This window comes from Podarcis tiliguerta (assembly GCF_965153285.1).
Source record: "Podarcis tiliguerta genome assembly, chromosome: 1".
Classification (NCBI taxonomy): domain Eukaryota; kingdom Metazoa; phylum Chordata; class Lepidosauria; order Squamata; family Lacertidae; genus Podarcis; species Podarcis tiliguerta.
The window spans coordinates 6,417,251-6,436,048 of NC_139534.1; the positions used below are offsets into that span (position 1 = coordinate 6,417,251).

At 46.9% G+C, this 18,798-nt stretch overlaps 1 protein-coding gene across 9 annotated transcripts in view; it reads right to left on the reverse strand.

Annotated features, from left to right (window-relative positions):
- The window catches only part of PIKFYVE (phosphoinositide kinase, FYVE-type zinc finger containing), a 107,190-nt gene extending 92,409 nt beyond the window's left edge, over nt 1-14,781 (reverse strand). For 4 of the 9 annotated variants that reach the window (XM_083400443.1, XM_083400446.1, XM_083400440.1 and 1 more), the window contains exons 1-4: nt 14,522-14,772; nt 7,793-7,969; nt 6,559-6,740; nt 3,642-3,827 (exon numbers count right to left, since the gene is read on the reverse strand). In XM_083400443.1, the coding sequence (XP_083256569.1) occupies nt 3,642-3,827; nt 6,559-6,730 (358 nt within the window). In that variant the 5' untranslated portion in view covers nt 6,731-6,740; nt 7,793-7,969; nt 14,522-14,772. Of the gene's footprint in view, nt 1-3,641; nt 3,828-6,558; nt 6,741-7,792; nt 7,970-13,916; nt 13,986-14,037; nt 14,130-14,521 lie in introns of all 9 variants that reach the window. The other 5 variants (XM_083400444.1, XM_083400441.1, XR_014502345.1 and 2 more) reach the window with 4 other exon arrangements.
- Nucleotides 14,782-18,798: the final 4,017 nt, after the last annotated feature.

The window sequence follows — 18,798 nt, forward strand, 5'->3', positions numbered from 1 at the left end:
AGAGAAAAGCTTGCTTGCTGCTCTGACCTTAAAATCACTACAAGGTGGGTGATTGGTGCATATATTGTATTATTACAGTGGTGCCCCGCAAGATGAATGCCTCGCAAGATGGAAAACCCGCTAGACAAAAGGGTTTTCCATTTTTCAATGCGCTTCGCAGGACGAATTTCTCTATGGGCTTGCTTTGCAAGACGAAAATGTCTTGCGATTCTTGTGATTTTTTTTCGCTCCCCACCCCCTTTTTCTAAGGCACTAAGCTGCTAATAGCCTTTTAGCAGCTAATCCGCTAATCCCTTAAGCCTTTAATAGCCGCTAATAGCCGCTAAACCGCTAATAGCGCTAATCCGCTAATAGGGTTGCTTCGCAAGACGAAAAAACCGCTAGACGAAGAGACTCGCGGAACGGATTCTTTTCGTCATGCGAGGCACCACTGTATTTGGAAAAAATCGCAGCAACTTTGCATCATCTTCTGAGCCAGCTTCTCCCATTCCCAGCTTCTTGGAACGCTTGCCTGCAAGATCATCTCCAGAGGTTTCCCCAAGGAGACCAGCACTGAAGGTCTCCAGAGACTGTTTCATTAAAGAAGAAGCGAAGAGGTTATTTAAGGTCAATGATTTTAGAGGAAGAACAATAGGCAAAACCTCTCGTGACCATTCACACACAATCCCTCCCCCCCAAAGGTCACATATTATTTGCTTTTGCTGATCCCTCACATGGATGGATTTTTTAAAAGCAAGCAAAATATCGGCACAACACTAATAGGGCTGGGAAACGTATGGCTGGCGGTGAGGAATCCATTTTAACCAGATTTATACACAGAACTTGACTGTCCAAAACTGACTGAGCTTTGCTTGCATTAGACTTCCCCTTGTATCAAGCGCCTGCATCAACGGGGGGTTTTAAAAGCCCAACTAATTATATTAAAATTATATGCAAAATACACCCACTCCATATTATAGATATAAGAGAGTCAAGCCGCATGCTGTGCTATTCTCACAGTGAAGTTTTATATTAATACATTTGTTTATACAGTTACATACACTATAATATAATATGTGCTGTTTACTTTAGAAATCCTGAAGAATGTGTATAATTTATGTGAACGGTAACATAGCAATCGCTCACGTTTTTAGTGAAACAGGGGGAAAAGGGGACAACTTCCATCTCATAGAGATTAAGGATTGAGACAGTAATTAAGAGGGGGAAACTGCATGCATAAGCTTGACAGAAAGATTTCTAGAAAACTCCACCACTATCTGCGGCCTGTCCATTACGTGTTTTCTGGTCTCCAATTGTATGGGACTTTGTACACCAATATGTGCCACATGAATGTTATCTAGAAGCTAACTGGCAGCCAGTGCAATTTTCTCAGCGGTGACCCACAATGACAGTGATAGTCTGCCCAAGGGAGCAGCTGCATTTTCTGCTAGCTGCACCTTCCAGGTCAGCCACGAGGACAGCATTGCAATCCATTCTGGAGGGTGCCAGCAAATAGAGAACAGTGGTCTGGATTTCCTGATGCAGAAACAGTCGCAGCTGTCTTGCCAACCAAAGCTGGCAAAAGGCACTCCTAGCCAATGGTGTCACCTGGCTCTCTAGCAACGTAGATGGATGCAGGAGTGCCCCCAGAATCTTAGCCCTTGCTGCCCCTTTGAGAATAAGGATCGAGTGCAATAGTGTTAAGCACTTCTTGTGCTCCTTGCACTTGAACATCTAAAGTCTGCCAAAGTAGCTGTAGCCTATGCAAATGCATCTGGTATTAAAGCGAAGTCTCAGTAGGCTTAAAATAACTTCCCCCTTATTGCTTTCTCTGTTCTGGAATCAGAGAAACCTGGTCTATGTATGCAGAATGATCTTCTTCATTATTTCCTACTGGGATTAAGAACTTTTTATCCAAGACAGGCTAATGTTGATCTCTGTAAACGCTATCAGAGACAAGGAAAAGAAACCAGCGCATCCAATTGACATGAGTGCCCCCTGGAGGCTATCTGTCACAAGAGAAGCACACCCTGATTCTGCTCTCCAATATTTTCCAGCAGTTAGTTATAAGTCTAGGCCTGATTATCTGAAATGCTGGAAAAGCGAACAACTCCAGCTTTCTGCGGCTAAGTTAAACAAAAACTAATTGCCTGATATTTTTTGTACTGAGTTTAGCCGGCTTCCCATTGCTACTAGGATCAGGAAAGCAGGATTTAACCCTGTCCCACATTGACCATTTCCCCCAATGTAAATGCTCTCCCAGGGGATATTTGCTTTGCAGTAGTTGAGAGGTGCTTATATTCCTCCTTACAGAGCAAAGAGCAACTTATCAGGGGGGGGGGGCGCATTCTATAACAGGAAATGGCGTAAGACCAGGGTTAAATGGCCCCATGCTATTGCCCCCAACAAATGAGCAGTCCCACGCACTACCCTACTCCTGTGGGACCTTCTGATTCAACAGAAGTCAGAGCGTTAATCACAAATCTCTCAGTGTAACGTGCAGTTTTGGCTCAGCTCTCAAGTCTCTCCCTGAAAATGAAGCCCATGGTGGAAATCAGGATTCCTAACAGACCAGAGGGCATTTCACTTCAAATAACTGTTTGGACTTTTAGACTTGGGCACAGTTGAAATCTAATCTACTTAGGTCACGGCCCTGTTATGCGACCTTGGAATGCCAGCTGAATCTTGTACACCAGGGTTTTGTTCACATCTACTGGAGGCAGCAACAAGGAATGGCAAATCTGCATGCCCACATCAGGGCTTCAGGGCCGCGCATAGGAGCCAGCGATTTATGTATCATTTGCTAACACTTTTAAGTGTTCATGGACCCGCACTCAAATTGCACCATCCCCCACTCTGCAGATCATTGGAAGTATCGTTTTTAAAAACCATGTTTTCATGGCTTTGAAACATAATAAGGTGGGGAAATGCAAGTCTTCATGTGTTCTTCTGGCTTTACACCAAGAATGGACAAGAGGTCTGGAAAGTAGGACTTTTCAGTGGGCACAAAGGTAAGCAAGTCACCATGGACAGACATTCGTCCACCTGCTCTTCACATACGTACTTCCCTCCTGTTTTCCACATTCCCAACAAAAAAGATGGCATTAGAAATTCCATAAATGTATACATTAGAAATCCCACGTAGGGTAACAAAAAAAAGCAGCAGGAAACACATGTAGGTTTTCCTTCTTGCTTAGATGAATTAAAAAAAAAAAAACCACTCAAACACACACAGAGAAAAACTGAGTTTTCACATTGCCAAATCTAGGAGTGTATAGTTTTTTAAAGCAAGAACAGCGTTAGAAGATTCCTTGGAAGCATCTCTTGAGCTGAATGGGGCTTGGAAAATTTCAAAGCCCTATACAGTGGTACCTCGCAAGACGAATGCCTCGCAAGACAAAAGAGTTTTTTTGTTTTTTGAGTTGCTTCGCAAGACGAATTTCCCTATGGGCTTGCTTCGCAAGACGAAAACGTCTTGCGCCTTTTTCTTAAAACCGCCAATGCATTCCTATGGGAAACCGTCAATGCATTTCCTATGGGAAACCGTGCTTCGCAAGACGAAAAATTCACAAGACAAAAAAACTCGCGGAACGAATTAATTTCGTCTTGCGAGGCACCACTGTAAAGCACAGACCACCTCTTTTCAAACTCTTATCTCTTACCTAAAGATGCTGAAGATCTTCTCTGCAACTCCCCAGAGGGCTGGGCTTTTTTGTAAGGTACAGGTGATGACCTTAGCGACTGCGACCTCAAAGTATGTTGCGGACTTGACCAACTTGCATTCAGCGTCTGTTGGTCACCCTGTCCTGACTCTGCTCTCTCCACGGAGGATGCAAGACGACCATCGTCTAGAAAGAGGAAGTGTTAGTCTAATCAATGTTGAGATATGTGAACAGGAAAACTACCTTTTTATATTATTCTCAAATAAATCAGACACTAGCGTTTGTTCACACATAAGCCATGACTTATGAACCTGGGAAAGATCGTCCCACCTGGTGAATAGGTGTGTGTACAAAATATACGCAAAGCAGAAATGTCGCTATTTTACAGCCTATTCTCTAGTGTACCAGTCTTTACCAGATTTCTCATAAATCTCTCTAGAACCACAGTTCCCACACTGAGTCATAGTGAAAGACTTAGATCTAAAGAAAGAACTCTTTGGCAGCCCAATCTTCTGCATTCCCCACCTCCCGAAATAAGTCCAACTGGGCTTACCTCTTTAAAAACTTATCATAGGACAGCAGCCTGTTATCTATTGACAGCACAAACAGTGCTTAGGCTGCCAGCGCTCACCTACAACCAGTGACGTAGCGTGGGGGGTGCAGGGGGGGCCGGCCGCACCGGGCACAACATCTGGGGGTTAGGGGGCACAAATCCACAGGTTAGGGGGCGCAAATCCACAGGTTAGGGGGAGCAAATCCACGGGTTAGGGGGTGCAAATCCACGGGTTAGGGGGCGCAAATTACTTGCCTTGCCCCGGGTGCTGACAACCCACGCTACGCCACTGCCTACAACTCTTATTAGCAAAAGAGAGAAGAAAATCAGGACCAAACCTTCTTTATGGTTCTTCAAAGACAGTTCCAAGAAAACAGTCCCCTCACTCTGCTCCCAACAATTACCACCGTCCATCACTTTAAGTAACAGGGGAAAGGAATCATGGAACTACAAACTGCATCTAGCTAGAGCAGTAGGTCTGCACCCTGCCTCTCATAACTGCTAGTACCAAGCCCCAGTTTCAGAGCTAAACCTCCAGAGGGTGCAAAGACACATCAGACCTTCCAGCAGGGAGTTCCAGGCCAATGGCATTCTAGGTAGCTTCTAGCTATAAATTCAGGTGTTGGGGGATCGCAACCCACAAGTTATGAAGCAATGAGGAACTAGTTCTTGGCTTCAATACCGCCCAGTTCCTTTGGTCTGGGAGGCCCTCCTTCTTTGGCCACTTGTTTCTCGTGCCTACAAGAATTACCATCACAACCTGGAAGCTTACTGTTGACTGGGGCTGGTCATACTTGGAGGAAAAAGCACAACATATGACTCACTTTATTAAACAAAAAATTAGGACAGTGAGAATTCCTTTTGCGTTGTCAGGCGAGACCAGGTCTCTTAACCAAAGGAGATGTTCATCCGCTACCTTCCCGCTACCATGATTCTTTTCATCCACCAATACTCTCAAAAAGGATGAGCTACTTCACCTACTTCTTCAAGTTACTCCACTTTTAATCTTATTCTGGGTTCCTTATTCCAGTCTAGAAATAGAAAAAACTTTTCTCTTTAGAACGGCACTGGCTGAGCGAAATAACCAACACAGTTTAGAAATCAGGGGAATGAGGAAAGAGGTGACAAGAAGAAGCTCTAGCTAAAGTTAAACAGAGATTCCAGCTCCACAGTCAATCCCAGGGGGGTCCGACATCTGAGGAGGCAAAAAAAGGCAGTGTGGAGTACCTTTGGGTGAAAATCCCCCAAAATTAAACAAATTGTGGGTGCAACATACACTTGATTATAGAATACTTCATGAGTGAACCTCAACTTGAATCTGAAAAGGTCCGGGCTACACATGAGTGTAGTTTTTTAAACAAAAGACACAGTTGATGAGTTTTCCTAGATCAGCCAGAGTCATAAGAGTTATGTCTTCTGCCTGAGGACTTAAAGCAAGACACAGGGGCACCCCTGACTGTCAGGTCTTACTTTAGGGACATGCTCATTTCTCTCCTGAAAGAGGACGCATGTGAGCCTCTTCATAAATATAGTAGAACAGACACTTGTTCGACTCAAGGAAAGATATGTTGACTGACTGGTGCCCATTAACTCACAATGGATGATTAACGACACAGTTACAGGCATTGTTTGTATTAGATATGGCACTGGGACTGGAGATCAACTAGGCAATTACAACCTCGTGCCTGGGATCAATGTCATCTGCCACCATAGGGGCTCTTGATGGTCTACCACAATGACACAGCCATTGCTCAGAGCAAACACAGTCTTGGGGCATGCTCAGAGTTCCAGCGCTCAGTAACATGGGGACCTATATTTGTGCACCCAGACCTACACGTGCAAGCCAGACACTGGATACGATTATCCACTTTGGCAAACAAGTCACCCACTTTGGCTTGAATGCTTGGAGGTCGAGGGCAGGGGCAGTGGGCACAAGATCAATCCATCCTAGAACACACTCATTTCACAAAATGGGCATCTGCACAAGGCTGGTTACAACAACCATGTGCAGTCCATGCTACATTGCCCTAAAATGACTGCATTGCACCTAATACTAGGGTTGTGTGTGCAAGCCTCAAGCTCTTGGGCTCTCCCTCCTCCTCTGGTGCTGCTGTGAAGAGATTGGAAGCTTTCACTCAATTTTCGTCTAACCACAGTTTCGTGTTACATGCTAACCAGGAACTATGGTTAGTGTGAAGTTGGCTTGTTTCAATAAACCAGTTAATTTAGTGGTACATGTTAATGAGCCCAATGGCATGTGGTTTTTGCATGCTTTGAGTAGGCTGTTCCCACTTTGGGCAGCAAGTCTTCACTCATAACTATTAATCAATCAACGTACAGTCATGGAAGGAAGTTAGTACTTACCTCTACTGAAACGAAAGAGATTCACGAAAGAACTATAGGCAGATTTAAATGGCGGTTCATCCTGGTCAGGAGTCAAAGGTTTGAAGTGCGTAAGGTGAGACGGGCTGCCAGGAGAGTAGGGAAGGTCGTTCAGAGTGTCCAACGTCGGAGATGCTTTGTCATCTGTGGCCATTTCATGGATCCTAAGAAAATTGAAGGTGCACATGTAAATGCCCCAATGAAACATAAGCCACTGCATGTTACCGTGCTGCTGCTTAAGAATTCTGCTTTTCACAGTTTATTCTGATGACTTTTATATTATATAAAGTGTCCCCTGGTGTGGTAACACTGAAGGGTGGGATATAAATTCCAAAGAAGATCCAGTTTAGGAGGAGGAACAGGTAGTCAGCTTAAAAGAGGTACCAAATATGATGCAGTCAGAAGTGAATTCAGAAATAGGGAAGAAATTGGAACAGAGTAGCTAAACAATTATTCACTTTTGAAAAAGCACATTCATGACTTTAGAGGAAGTACTAAAACCAGATGATTCAGAAGAAAAGTAAGACTCTGTCTCATAGCAATAAGGAAGTGAAGTTTGTCCATTACAGTGGTGCCTTGCAAGACGAAAAGAATCCGTTCCGTGAGTCTCTTCGTCTAGAGGTTTTTTCGTCTTGCGAAGCAAGCGGATTAGCGGATTAGCGCTATTAGCGGCTATTAAAGACTTAAGGGATTAGCGGATTAGCTGCTAAAAGGCTATTAGCAGCTTAGTGCCTTAGAAAAAGGGGGTGGGGAGCGAAAAAAAAACCCCAGGAATCGCAAGACATTTTCGTCTTGCGAAGCAAGCCCATAGCAAATTCGTCCTGCGAAGCACCTCCAAAACGGAAAACCCTTTCGTCTAGCGGGTTTTCCGTCTTGCGAGGCATTCGTCTTGCGGGGCACCACTGTATTTGAACAACATAGTAAAACTGTCCAGAGAAACCAGTTTGTGTTTCAAGTTTCGCACAAATTAGACACAGTGGCAGTGGGCCTGATCCTGATTAATTCAGACCATAGTGCCCAGTTGCTGACAAAAGAGAACTGTAGCTTAAGTTAGCAAGGATTGATCTATCAATCTGAGTTACCTTAGGTTATAATCTCCTGTGACAGGAACGGCCAGCCAGATCCAGAACTCCCCTTCACTCTGTGCACCACTGTCAGAAAGGTGGGGCTGCACACCTGTCTATCACTTGATATCATGTGATGCCATGCAACTCACCTTTAAACCTGAGGCTTGCAAATGGAGACTCAGGAGTGCATTGCAAGTTCACTCTCAGTTCTTTCCCTTCCTCCTTCACAGCTCCATCGTGACTTCAAGCCGCAGTGGCAAAGGAAGATTCTTCCCAGAAGACAGAAAAGGGCACCAAGTTCCAAAAGCCCTGAATTCTACCAGGGGCTAGAAGGGAAGAATACATAGCATATATCAGAGTGTGCTCCCAAGTCTTCCTGTTTGGTTTACCTGGTCCAAGCCCAACATTGTATGGTGTCAGGGGATTGACAGGTTGGTGGTGCCCAGTGGCGTAGCGTGGGGGGTGCAGGGGGGGCTGGCCGCACCGGGCGCAACATCGGGGGGGGGCACGCTCGCACTCGCAGCTCTCTGCCCCTACCTGGCTCACTCACTCTCACTGCAGTGCTGGCTGTGCGAATCCGATCCGAGCCGCCGGGTCGCCGCCCACTGTGGAGGGGAGGGTGCCAGGCGTGCGGTGTGGAGAGAGAGCGAGGGACTATCTGGGGGAGGGACAGTGCAGCGGGGGGGGGCGCAAATTACTTGCCTTGCCCCAGGTTAGGGGAGGCAAATTACTTGCCTTGCCCCGGGTGCTGACAACCCACGTTACGCCATTGGTGGTGCCACAGACCAAATGGGAAGACTTGGCAGGCACTATCGGTTCTGCAGGCTGCTCACCGCTGTTTCAGAGCAAAGGAGGCATGCAGAAGAAAACACCCCCCTCTCTTTCAATGTTTTTCACACATGTGAGTTCCTTTGGGTACAAAAACTCAGCTGAAAGAAAAAGCACCTGGGGGAAACTGTGAGGATTTAAGGCATAACTTGGGAAGGGTTCAGTTCCCCACATGCACATACATACATCTTTTGCTCCAAAAAAAGGTCTCCCCCCCCCCCCCCATTTTGGACACGGTGTGAGTTCTTTTCCTTAACTATGCCTCAAATGGTGGAATTATTTATTACAGAAGTTTAGTTGCTTATGGTGAAGCAGTTATGAGCTACCTTTCTGGGTACTCTTTCAACATGGCATTTTAAAAGTGCTAATACAATTATCAATAATACAGAAGACAAACACTACTGCAATCCCTCCACAATTAATTAATTAATTAATTAATTATCCAGTATAATAAACAGCTAAAAACCAAGCATGCAACTCAGCCAAGAATGCTGCTCGTATGCATAGGCCCATCTGAAACAGGCAGGTCTTCAAAGCCTCCTGAAACGACTGAAAGTACCCACATACTTTGCAGTGGCCAGAAGCACCAAGAGATAGGTGGACGTTCCTCCTGGAACTTTTGAATAAGCTATTTGGGAGGTGGGCTATGAGGGCTTCCCCTGAAAGGCAGCATGTATGTACCTCAAATAAATCTAAATAATCCTCTTAAGAGAGCCTATATAAATCTCTCTAAAGTTCGGATAAACACATAAAAGGGAAGTTCTGCAAGCTATAAGATGGTAAAGTTTCAAGCTCTCTTTAGGCAAAGATAAGGGGTCGGCTCCTCTAACACCTGCCCCACCCCCAAGAAAAACCCAGCACACGAGTTGTCTGTGAAGTTGTGCTGCTCCTTCGTGTGCTCAGGAACAGAGGATGGGACAGAGGCACAAGTCCTCACTCAGCCTGCCAGAGCAGGGAACTCTGATCCCAGTTTCCTCCCCCTGCCTTCCTCTATCTTCAGGAATTGGGGAAGTTGAGCAGGATCAGTTCCTCTTCTGTCAGGCAAGGCCGCAGCTGTGTAACAGCTCACAGGATAGCAGCCCTTACAGCATTCTGTCACCTGCTGACACTCACAGGAAAGGGAAGTGGGGAAGGAAAAGAGAAGCAGGGAGAAGCAGGGTCAGGCACAAGGAGGTCAGAAGAAGATGCGAGTGCACAGAAGAGCACACAAGTGCAGGCTGGGGGAAGACAGGTGGGGCAGCTGCAATAAATTCCTCATTTGTTCTCCTATTCAACTGAATATTCCTATACAATTGCAGATTCATATTGGGAACAGCTATGGCTTAACTCAGGGACGTGGGTGGCGCTGTGGGTTAAAGCCTCAGCGCCTAGGGCTTGCCGATCAAAAGGTCAGCAGTTCGAATCCCCACGGCGGGGTGCACTCCCGTTGTTTGGTCCCAGCGCCTGCCAACCTAGCAGTTCGAAAGCACTCTCGGGTGCAAGTATATAAATAGGGACCGCTTACTAGCGGGAAGGTAAACGGCGTTTCCGTGTGCGGCTCTGGCTCGCCAGAGCAGCGATGTCACGCTGGCCACGTGACCCGGAAGTGTCTTCGGACGGCGCTGGCTCCTGGCCTCTTGAGCGAGATGAGCGCGCAACCCTAGAGTCGGACACGCCTGGCCCGTACGGGCAGGGGTACCTTTACCTTTACTATGGCTTAACTCACCATCAGGCTTAGCTGACAAGACAGCCAGCCGGAAAACAAAACAAAACACCTAAATATGGAGCAACCACCAACACAATTTACATCACAATTTCCATAGTTACTGTTTTAAGCCGGTTGTTTTCCTCGATAGAGGATGACAGGGCAAACTGGATCACTTAGTCAGAAGTGACTTCTGCATTAGTAAACTGCAGATGAACCAGAGTCCTACCAAACTCGTGCAAACTCTAGAACTGTTTTGTGCTGTGTGATCTCTTCCCGAAACACCAGTATAGCCTCCTTTCACCATAATTCTAGAGCAGGCCCAGAACAATTTCATCAAGCGAGGCAGCGTAGGACTGCTAGTGCAAGGTCGTAAATTCATGTGCCAGCTAGCATAGGTCAGGAAAACATAGCTAAGTGTAAAAAGGTAAAGGTAAAGGGACCCCTGACTGTTAATTCCAGTCGCGGGTGACTCTGGGATTGCAGCGCTCATCTCGCTTTATTGGCCGAGGGAGCCGGCGTTTGTCCGCAGACAGCTTCCAGGTCATGTGGCCAGCAGGACTAAGCCGCTTCTGGCGAACCAGAGCAGCGCACGGAAACGCCGTTTACCTTCCCACCGGAGCAGTACCTATTTATCTACTTGCACTCTGACGTGCTTTCAAACTGCTAGGTTAGCAGGAGCAGGGACCGAGCAACGGGAGCTCACCCCGTCGCGGGGATTCGAACCACCAACCTTCTGATTGGCAAGCCCTAGGCTCATTGGTTTAGACCACAGCGCCACCTGCGTCCAATAGTTAAGTGTAGCATGGGAATATTCTGTCCTGCCCAAGAGACTCTAAGGAAAAGAAACAGAACAAAGCTATCCATGCAAAACTGGGGTCAGTTGTGCCCACTTAAAATGCACACAGCTGCAGCCCCAAACCATAACTTTGTGATAAGTTTTACAACAGGTTATGAATAGAAGAGCTTAACTCGTGGGCGATGTACGCTGAACATCTCTCAGCCCTGCTGCACATCACTGCCTGCTGACATGGGAATGGGAGGGAAACTACACAATGTAATGATTTCAGGACAAGTGAGATCTTGCGAGGAGCCAGAAACTCCATTTTTCTTATAGTGTGAAGTTACATCAGTCTCACCCCGCTCACTAGGAATAATCATTTGAATGCCACTTCTTAAAAGTCAGCTCAACAAAGCCTTGCAATTATTAATTATTATTAATTACTTGCCCTTCCCCCTTAAGGTACCAAGGAAGGTTACACAATACAGTGGTGCCCCGCAAGACGAATGCCTCGCAAGACGGAAAACCCGCTAGACGAAAGGGTTTTCCGTTTTGGAGGTGCTTCGCAAAACGAATTTGCTATGGGCTTGCTTCGCAAGACAAAAATGTATTGCGATTCCTGGGGGTTTTCCCCTCCCCCCCCCTTTCCCCCAAGCCCCTAAGCCGCTTAACAGCTGTTCGCTAAGCCGCTTAACAGCTGATCTAAGCCGCTAATAGCCTTTTAGCAGCTAATCCGCTAATCCCTTAAGCCTTTAATAGCCGCTAATGGGCTTGCTTCGCTAGACGAAAAAAACCGCAAGACGAAGAGACTCGCGGAACGGATTCTTTTCGTCTTGTGAGGCACCACTGTAATTAAAACACAATATTAATAACTGCTAAATCAACTTACAATCACAGAAATAAAATGGGTCTTAAAAATATACATCCCAAGCATCAAAAGCCAAAGTATTAAACACTAGCCCATATTTTTATACACACTAATTTAGTCCTACATTTAAGAACTACCCTCCTCTGCCAACCCTCTTGCTTGCCACATGAAGTTACTTGTTATGCAGATGTGGCAGTTTCAGCAAATGCAGGTCATCATAAAGAAGTTATATGACAATTAAGTAAATTGCAGAGGGACCCCTGTTAAATCTCTCATTACTCTCAACAATAGCTTATCAAAGCTGAAAGGATTAATGAGATTTATGGTTGCTCTGGTCAATAGTTCAAAAATGCATTCAATTAAACTGCAGTAACTGCTTTACCAGGAATGAAAAAGTATGTGGGCTGCTCAAGCCAGGGGAGAAGGGGATTCCATTTTTGTCTGGATTTTAATTGAATTCTTAGTTTAATTCAAGACCACTTCAAGATATTAATTAATATCTATTAGACGCTTAGATTATTAGATGCTTAGAGCTATTCAACATACTTAACTTGAGACAGCTGACATCTGTCTCTAGAAACCGAAGGGTACGCTATACTGTAAAAAGGTAAAGGTAAAGGTACCCCTGCCCGTACGGGCCAGTCTTGACAGACTCTAGGGTTGTGCGCCCATCTCACTCAAAGAGGCCAAGGGCCAGCGCTGTCCGGAGACACTTCCGGGTCACGTGGCCAGCGTGACATCGCTGCTCTGGCGAGCCAGAGCCACACACGGAACGCCGTTTACCTTCCCGCTAGTAAGCGGTCCCTATTTATCTACTTGCACCCAGGGGTGCTTTCGAACTGCTAGGTTGGCAGGCGCTGGGACCGAACAGCGGGAGCGCACCCCGCCACGGGGATTCGAACCGCCGACCTTTCGATCGGCAAGCCCTAGGCACTGAGGCTTTAACCCACAGCGCCACCCGCGTCCACACTATACTGTACCTCCCAATAAATTCCCGCATGTTGCTAATCATTGCTGGCATGTTAGGCTTTAATACAGAGGTAAACACTCACCAAAAAATAAAGATGTAACACAGAACAATTCCTAGCAAATTTAAGGACATTCACTGGATAAATCCTGTTGATCCAAATGGAAGGGGATTTCCAACACATATACCAAAGTAATGTTCTCTCCACCTCTCTCACACACACAAACACAACAGGGTGATAATTAATATTTCATCACACTCTCAGCAGCCTTAAAAATAAAGATTCCATTCATTGTTAGTCCAAGCAATTGATGCTGTCTAATATAGTCATGAGAATATTTTTTTTTACAAGCTCAACAAAGCAAAGATTGTAGCAGGTTTTGATTCAAGCAACAGCCGCTTCCTCCTTTCCTGCTACAGTTTGCCCTACTAGTGGGTCACTTGGATATATTTCTTCAAAGGAGAAAAACCGCATCCATATTTTACACTTCTCTACACAAACTCTTCCAGGCTTGCATCTTAAGACCAGCTACTCTCTTGAAGACAGGTTCCAACAATTATCTGACCTTGGGGCTCTTTTTGTGACAATACTCAATAGTACAAAGTACCAACACCTCTTTTTCTTACTGCCCAGCCACTTTATGCTGGCACCCATGGCACCTGTATCAATATATGAGTAGCAACACCTCTTTTTCTTTCTTTTTTAACCAAAGCAAGAGTTTTCCTGAAATTGCTGCCCTACTTTCAGCTTTAAAGGGTGGGGTTCTCACACTGGCCACCCCAAGTTTTATAACAGAGTGCCCCCTTGCCATGGAAAGCACTACAAAATGTGCTGTAGCCATTGCGGTCAAGTTAACGAGTGTTGGATCCGGACTCAGATCATCATCCTACGAGGTGACCTTGTACAAGTCATCTCTCGGCATCAGTTCCCCACCCATAAATTATATACTACCAGAGGTACAAGATAGTCATTTACACAGCACTTTCTGTATAAAAAGTGTGTTCCTGCACCTTTAATAGTTGTGCAGAAGAGGGAATGCCAGGTGCAGCTCATTACAAGGGGGAAGGATCCCACACGATAACCAAACATTCCCGGTACTACTCAAAAGGTTATCACAGCCCTCTCTTCCTTTGCACCTGTTCACCTTAACGCAGGAGTGTCGGGCAGCCCCCTGCCGCCTTCATTTTCACAAGGCAGCAAGGTACATCACTACCTTGGCTGGGGAGGGCGGGGTATAAATAAAAAATTATTATTATTATTATTACCACACACACTGCAACTTTCCCCTCCGGAGGACCCAGGCAGAGGTGCCAGGATTCGAACACCACGTCCTACACACCCGAGTTGCGTATGTAGGCTGCATAAAACAAGTAAAAACAAGCCGTTGGGTTCATTCGTTTCCTTTCTTAGCCTTAGTTTGGTGTTCTATCAAACCTTTCCCCCCACCCCCAAAAAAGCTACATTGTAAGAATCAAAATGTTTCCCCCCCCCCAAAAAAAAGTATTCACACATACAAAATAAGCCACCTGCATACTTTAAAAGCAAACAAACCCCACTTTAGAAATCGGTGGACAGACAAGTGGGGTTTCTTTGCTTGACTCCACGCAGGCAGGAGAGCAAACTGGCAGCCTCGCCTGGGCTCAGAAACGAAACGCCCTCCAGACCCCGCTGCCGGGAATAGGAAGGCTATTAATGCTATTAATACTCATTAATACTATTTAATGAGGCTGGGGGCGGCGAGCATCTTACCTGCCCTTGCCGCTCTCTCCTTCCCTGTCTCCCAGCCAGGCAGCCCCTGCCTTCTGCTGCCTGCCTTAGCAGGCTGCGCTTCCCACTCGGGAGGCGACACCAACACCGCCAGTGGGACGACAACAACAACAACAATAACAATAACAGCGCTAGAGGGGACGCGGGATGCCCGGCAAAGGCAGCACCTGACTCGACTTGGACGCGCTTCCGCCTTTGCATGAACTTCCGGCCTCCACTCCTGGGCCGGGCAAGAGGAGGAGGAGCTGCCGTCGGCGCAGGCAACGCAATCGGCCCCCGAGAAACGGAGCCAGGAGGAGGGGGGCCGCCGCCGCCGCAGGAAACGCAATCGACGCAAAATGCGGCGAGCGGCGCAGGCGCGAGCAACCGAGCCCCGCGATCGTCGTCGTCCAACGCAGGCCGTCGGTTCGAGTGCAGTTGCTTCGATGGACAGAGCATAGCTGTCAACGTTTGCCTTTTCTAAAGGGAAATTCCCTTATTCCGAATAGGATTCCTCGCAAGAAAAGGGAAAAGTTGACAGCTATGGGACAGAGTTCTCAAGTGGCGGGGGGCGGGGGGTCATAGGTGGGAAGGGACCCCTTGCATCACAGCAGAGATCTCGACACTCGGTTTCCCCCATCCCATTTCGCACTCCTGTCTCAGCGACTAACAGACTGAGATTGAATCCTGACAAGACAGAAGTACTGTTTCTGGGGGACAGGAGGCGGGCAGGTGTGGAGGATTCCCTGGTCCTGAGTGGGGTAACTGTGCCCCTGAAGGACCAGGTGCGCAGCCTGGGAGTCATTTTGGACTCACAGCTGTCCATGGAGGCGCAGGTTAATTCTGTGTCCAGGGCAGCTGTTTATCAGTTCCAACTGGTACGCAGGCTGAGACCCTCCCTGCCCGCAGACTGTCTCGCCAGAGTGGTGCATGCTCTAGTTATCTCTCGCTTGGACTACTGCAATGCGCTCTACGAGAGGCTACCTTTGAAGGTGACCCGGAAACTGCAATTTAACCAGAATGCGGCAGCTAGACTGGTGACTGGGGGCGGCCGCCGAGACCATATAACACCGGTCTTGAAAGACCTACACTGGATCCCAGTACGTTTCCGAGTACAATTCAAAGTGTTGGTGCTGACCTTTAAAGCCCTAAACGGCCTCAGCCCAGTATACCTGAAGGAGCGTCTCCACCCCCATCGTTCTGCCCAGACACTGAGGTCCAGCGCCGAGGGCCTTTTGGCAGTTCCCTTGCTGCGAGAAGCCGTTACAGGGAACCAGGCAGAGGGCCTTCTCGGTAGTGGCACCTGCCCTGTGGAACACCCTCCCACCAGATGTCAAAGAGAAAAATAACTACCAAACTTTTAGAAGACATCTGAAGGCAGCCCTGTTTAGGGAAGCTTTTAATGTTTAATTGGTTACTGTATTTTAGTGTTTTGTTGGAAGCTGCCCAGAGTGGCTGGGGAAACCCAGCCAGATGGGCGGGATATAAATAATAAATTATTATTATTATATTATTATTATTGTTATGTCTACACCTGCTTGGTCATGGCCACGGAACGGAAGATGGCAGGACCCCCCAAGGACGTGCACTGGGGGGGCACGAGGCCCGTTGGCAGAGCCAACTGCGTTCCGAGGATTTCTGCAAACGTGTGAAGACTGGGAACCCCGTGCCTGGAGACAGAGTGTCAGGTGGGGCATCCATAGCGGTGGCCGGAAGAGGAATGCCACAGAGGGAAGAAACGCCTTGGTGCATCTGCAGCAGCACAGACGCCTTCATCTGCCCCGGCTGCAACAAAACATGTCTCTCCCGTATCAGTCTCTACAGCCCCAGCAGGTGCTACAACCTTCCAGCAGTTTGACTTCACCCCTAAAGGGCAACTCCTTCATCGTATCCAGAGATAGACAAATTTCAGCAACATTTGGAGGATGATAGAAAGCTCATCCGTACACACAAAAATGCCCAGTGCTGGGGGTTGGGGTGGGGAGGAGAGGATAATCGTATGCCAGGTTAGGACTTTTTGCTTTGACCATACCAGGAAGGATTATACGGTGGGTGTGGGGAACGATTTCATCCATCTGAAGTCAGAAACGGCATGCCTCAAATTTCAGTGAGAAATTTAAGCTACAGGGAACCAGGCAGAGGGCCTTCTCGGTAGTGGCGCCCTCCCTGTGGAACACCCTCCCACCAGATGTCAAAGAGAACAACTACCAGACTTTTAGAAGACATCTGAAGGCAGCCCTGTTTAGGGAAGCTTTTAATGTTTGATGTATCACAGTATTTTAATATTCTTTTGGAAGCCGCCCAGAGTGGCTGGGGAAACCCAGCCAGATGGGCGGGGTATAAATAAATAAATAAATAAATAAATTATTATTATTATTATTATTATTATTATTATCTGGATCAGAACTGGGAGTTAACCAAGCTGATGCAAATTTCAGTCACTTAAAAAAAAAAACTCTCTCTACATAAATATATACGAGACATCCTAAGTAGAGTTGCCACATTATACTCACAGTATTCTGAGCACTTGAATTGTGTGCCCCTGAGCATGTGCAAAGTTTCTTTTCCTCCATGAATGGGGTTGTTCCTCATTCTCAATGTATGTAAATTATGAATATTGTTAATTTGAGACAGAAAGGCAGAAAAGAGCCGCGTGTGCGTCAATGTACACATTGAGCAACATGCCATTGTGGTCTGATTTTGAACGCCACAAGCTCAGATACAGCTCTCAGAATTACTTGTGTAATTTTTTGACCCACCCAACTCCCCACAGTGGGACACTGACTGTTTGCCCAGTGACAACATGTTCGGCTTGACATCAAATAACGTCAGTGGACAGCCTTGGATAAGACATTTATTTCGCCTTCAGCTCTCTACCCCATAAAATCATTGTCCAAGCTGTGAGGAAATAGAAGTACCTCCTTCAGTTTTTTAACTGGTAAAAAGCGGTGGTACATGATAGTCTTCTCAAATATATAAAAAGCTAGTTTTGCATACATCCTTTACACTCCAACCGCCAGTTTAGTGTGACCATCATACAGAGCCCAAAGGGAAAATGCAGAGAATAATCTTGAGATTTTCATATGCTAGAGTTGCCATTAATTATTCCATGCAAGGAAGGAACTGTAACCATGCTTGTCTCAAGGTGTGGTCTGAAATATCTCGGATTTTCGGAGAAAACAGCAACATCTCTGGCTGTGACAGGCCAGGGCTTGGGCGTTCTTGTTTTTCATTGCCTTGAAAGCCTTTGCCCCCTTCCTACCAGCCAGGTGCCATTCTCTGCCCATATCTAGGCACTTAAGATCCTAGGATCCTCACATTCAGATTGCTCCCAACTTGGGGAAACACTGCGCAGCCAGGTGCCCAGGATCAGATTGGCGGTTGCGCTGCGCGCCTGGGGACTCAGAGATGCGTTGTTGTTGTTTAGTCGTTCAGTCGTGTCCGACTCTTCGTGACCCCATGGACCAGAGCACGCCAGGCACTCCTGTCTTCCACTGCCACCCGCAGTTTGGTCATATTCATGTTTGTAGCTTCGAGAACACTGTCTAACCATCTTGTCCTCTGTCGTCCCCTTCTCCTTGTGCCCTCCATCTTTCCCAACATCAGGGTCTTTTCCAGTGAGTCTTCTCTTCTCATGAGGTGGCCAAAGTATTGGAGCCTCAGCTTCACGATCTGTCCTTCCAGTGAGCACTCAGGGCTGATTTCCTTAAGAATGGATGCGTTTGATCTTCTTGCAGTCCATGGGACTCTCAAGAGTCTCCTCCAGCACCATAATTCAAAAGCGTCAATTCTTCGGTGATCAGCCTTCTTTATGGTCCAGCTCTCACTTCCATACATCACTACTGGGAAAACCATAGCTTTTACTATACGGACCTTTGTTGGCAAGGTGATGTCTCTACTTTTTAAAATGCTGTCTAGGTTTGCCATTGCTTTCCTCCCAAGAAGCAGGCGTCTCTTAATTTCGTGGCTGCTGTCACCACCTGCAGTGATCATGGAGCCCAAGAAAGTAAAATCTCTCACTGCCTCCATTTCTTCCCCTTCTATTTGCCAGGAGGTGATGGGACCAGTGGCCATGATCTTCGTTTTTTTGATGTTGAGCTTCAGAGATGCGTTACACTTTGCAAAATATCCAAGCCCTCCTTCTCCCAGATCCCTAGCAGCGAGAGGTTCTCTTTCTTGGGGATCGTCAACTTCCTCCTTTCCCCTGCTCTGCATTTTGGCTTCCTTGCCCTCCCCATTGGCAGATCGCCCCCGAGGCCGCCCTTCCCTTTCTCTGGGCG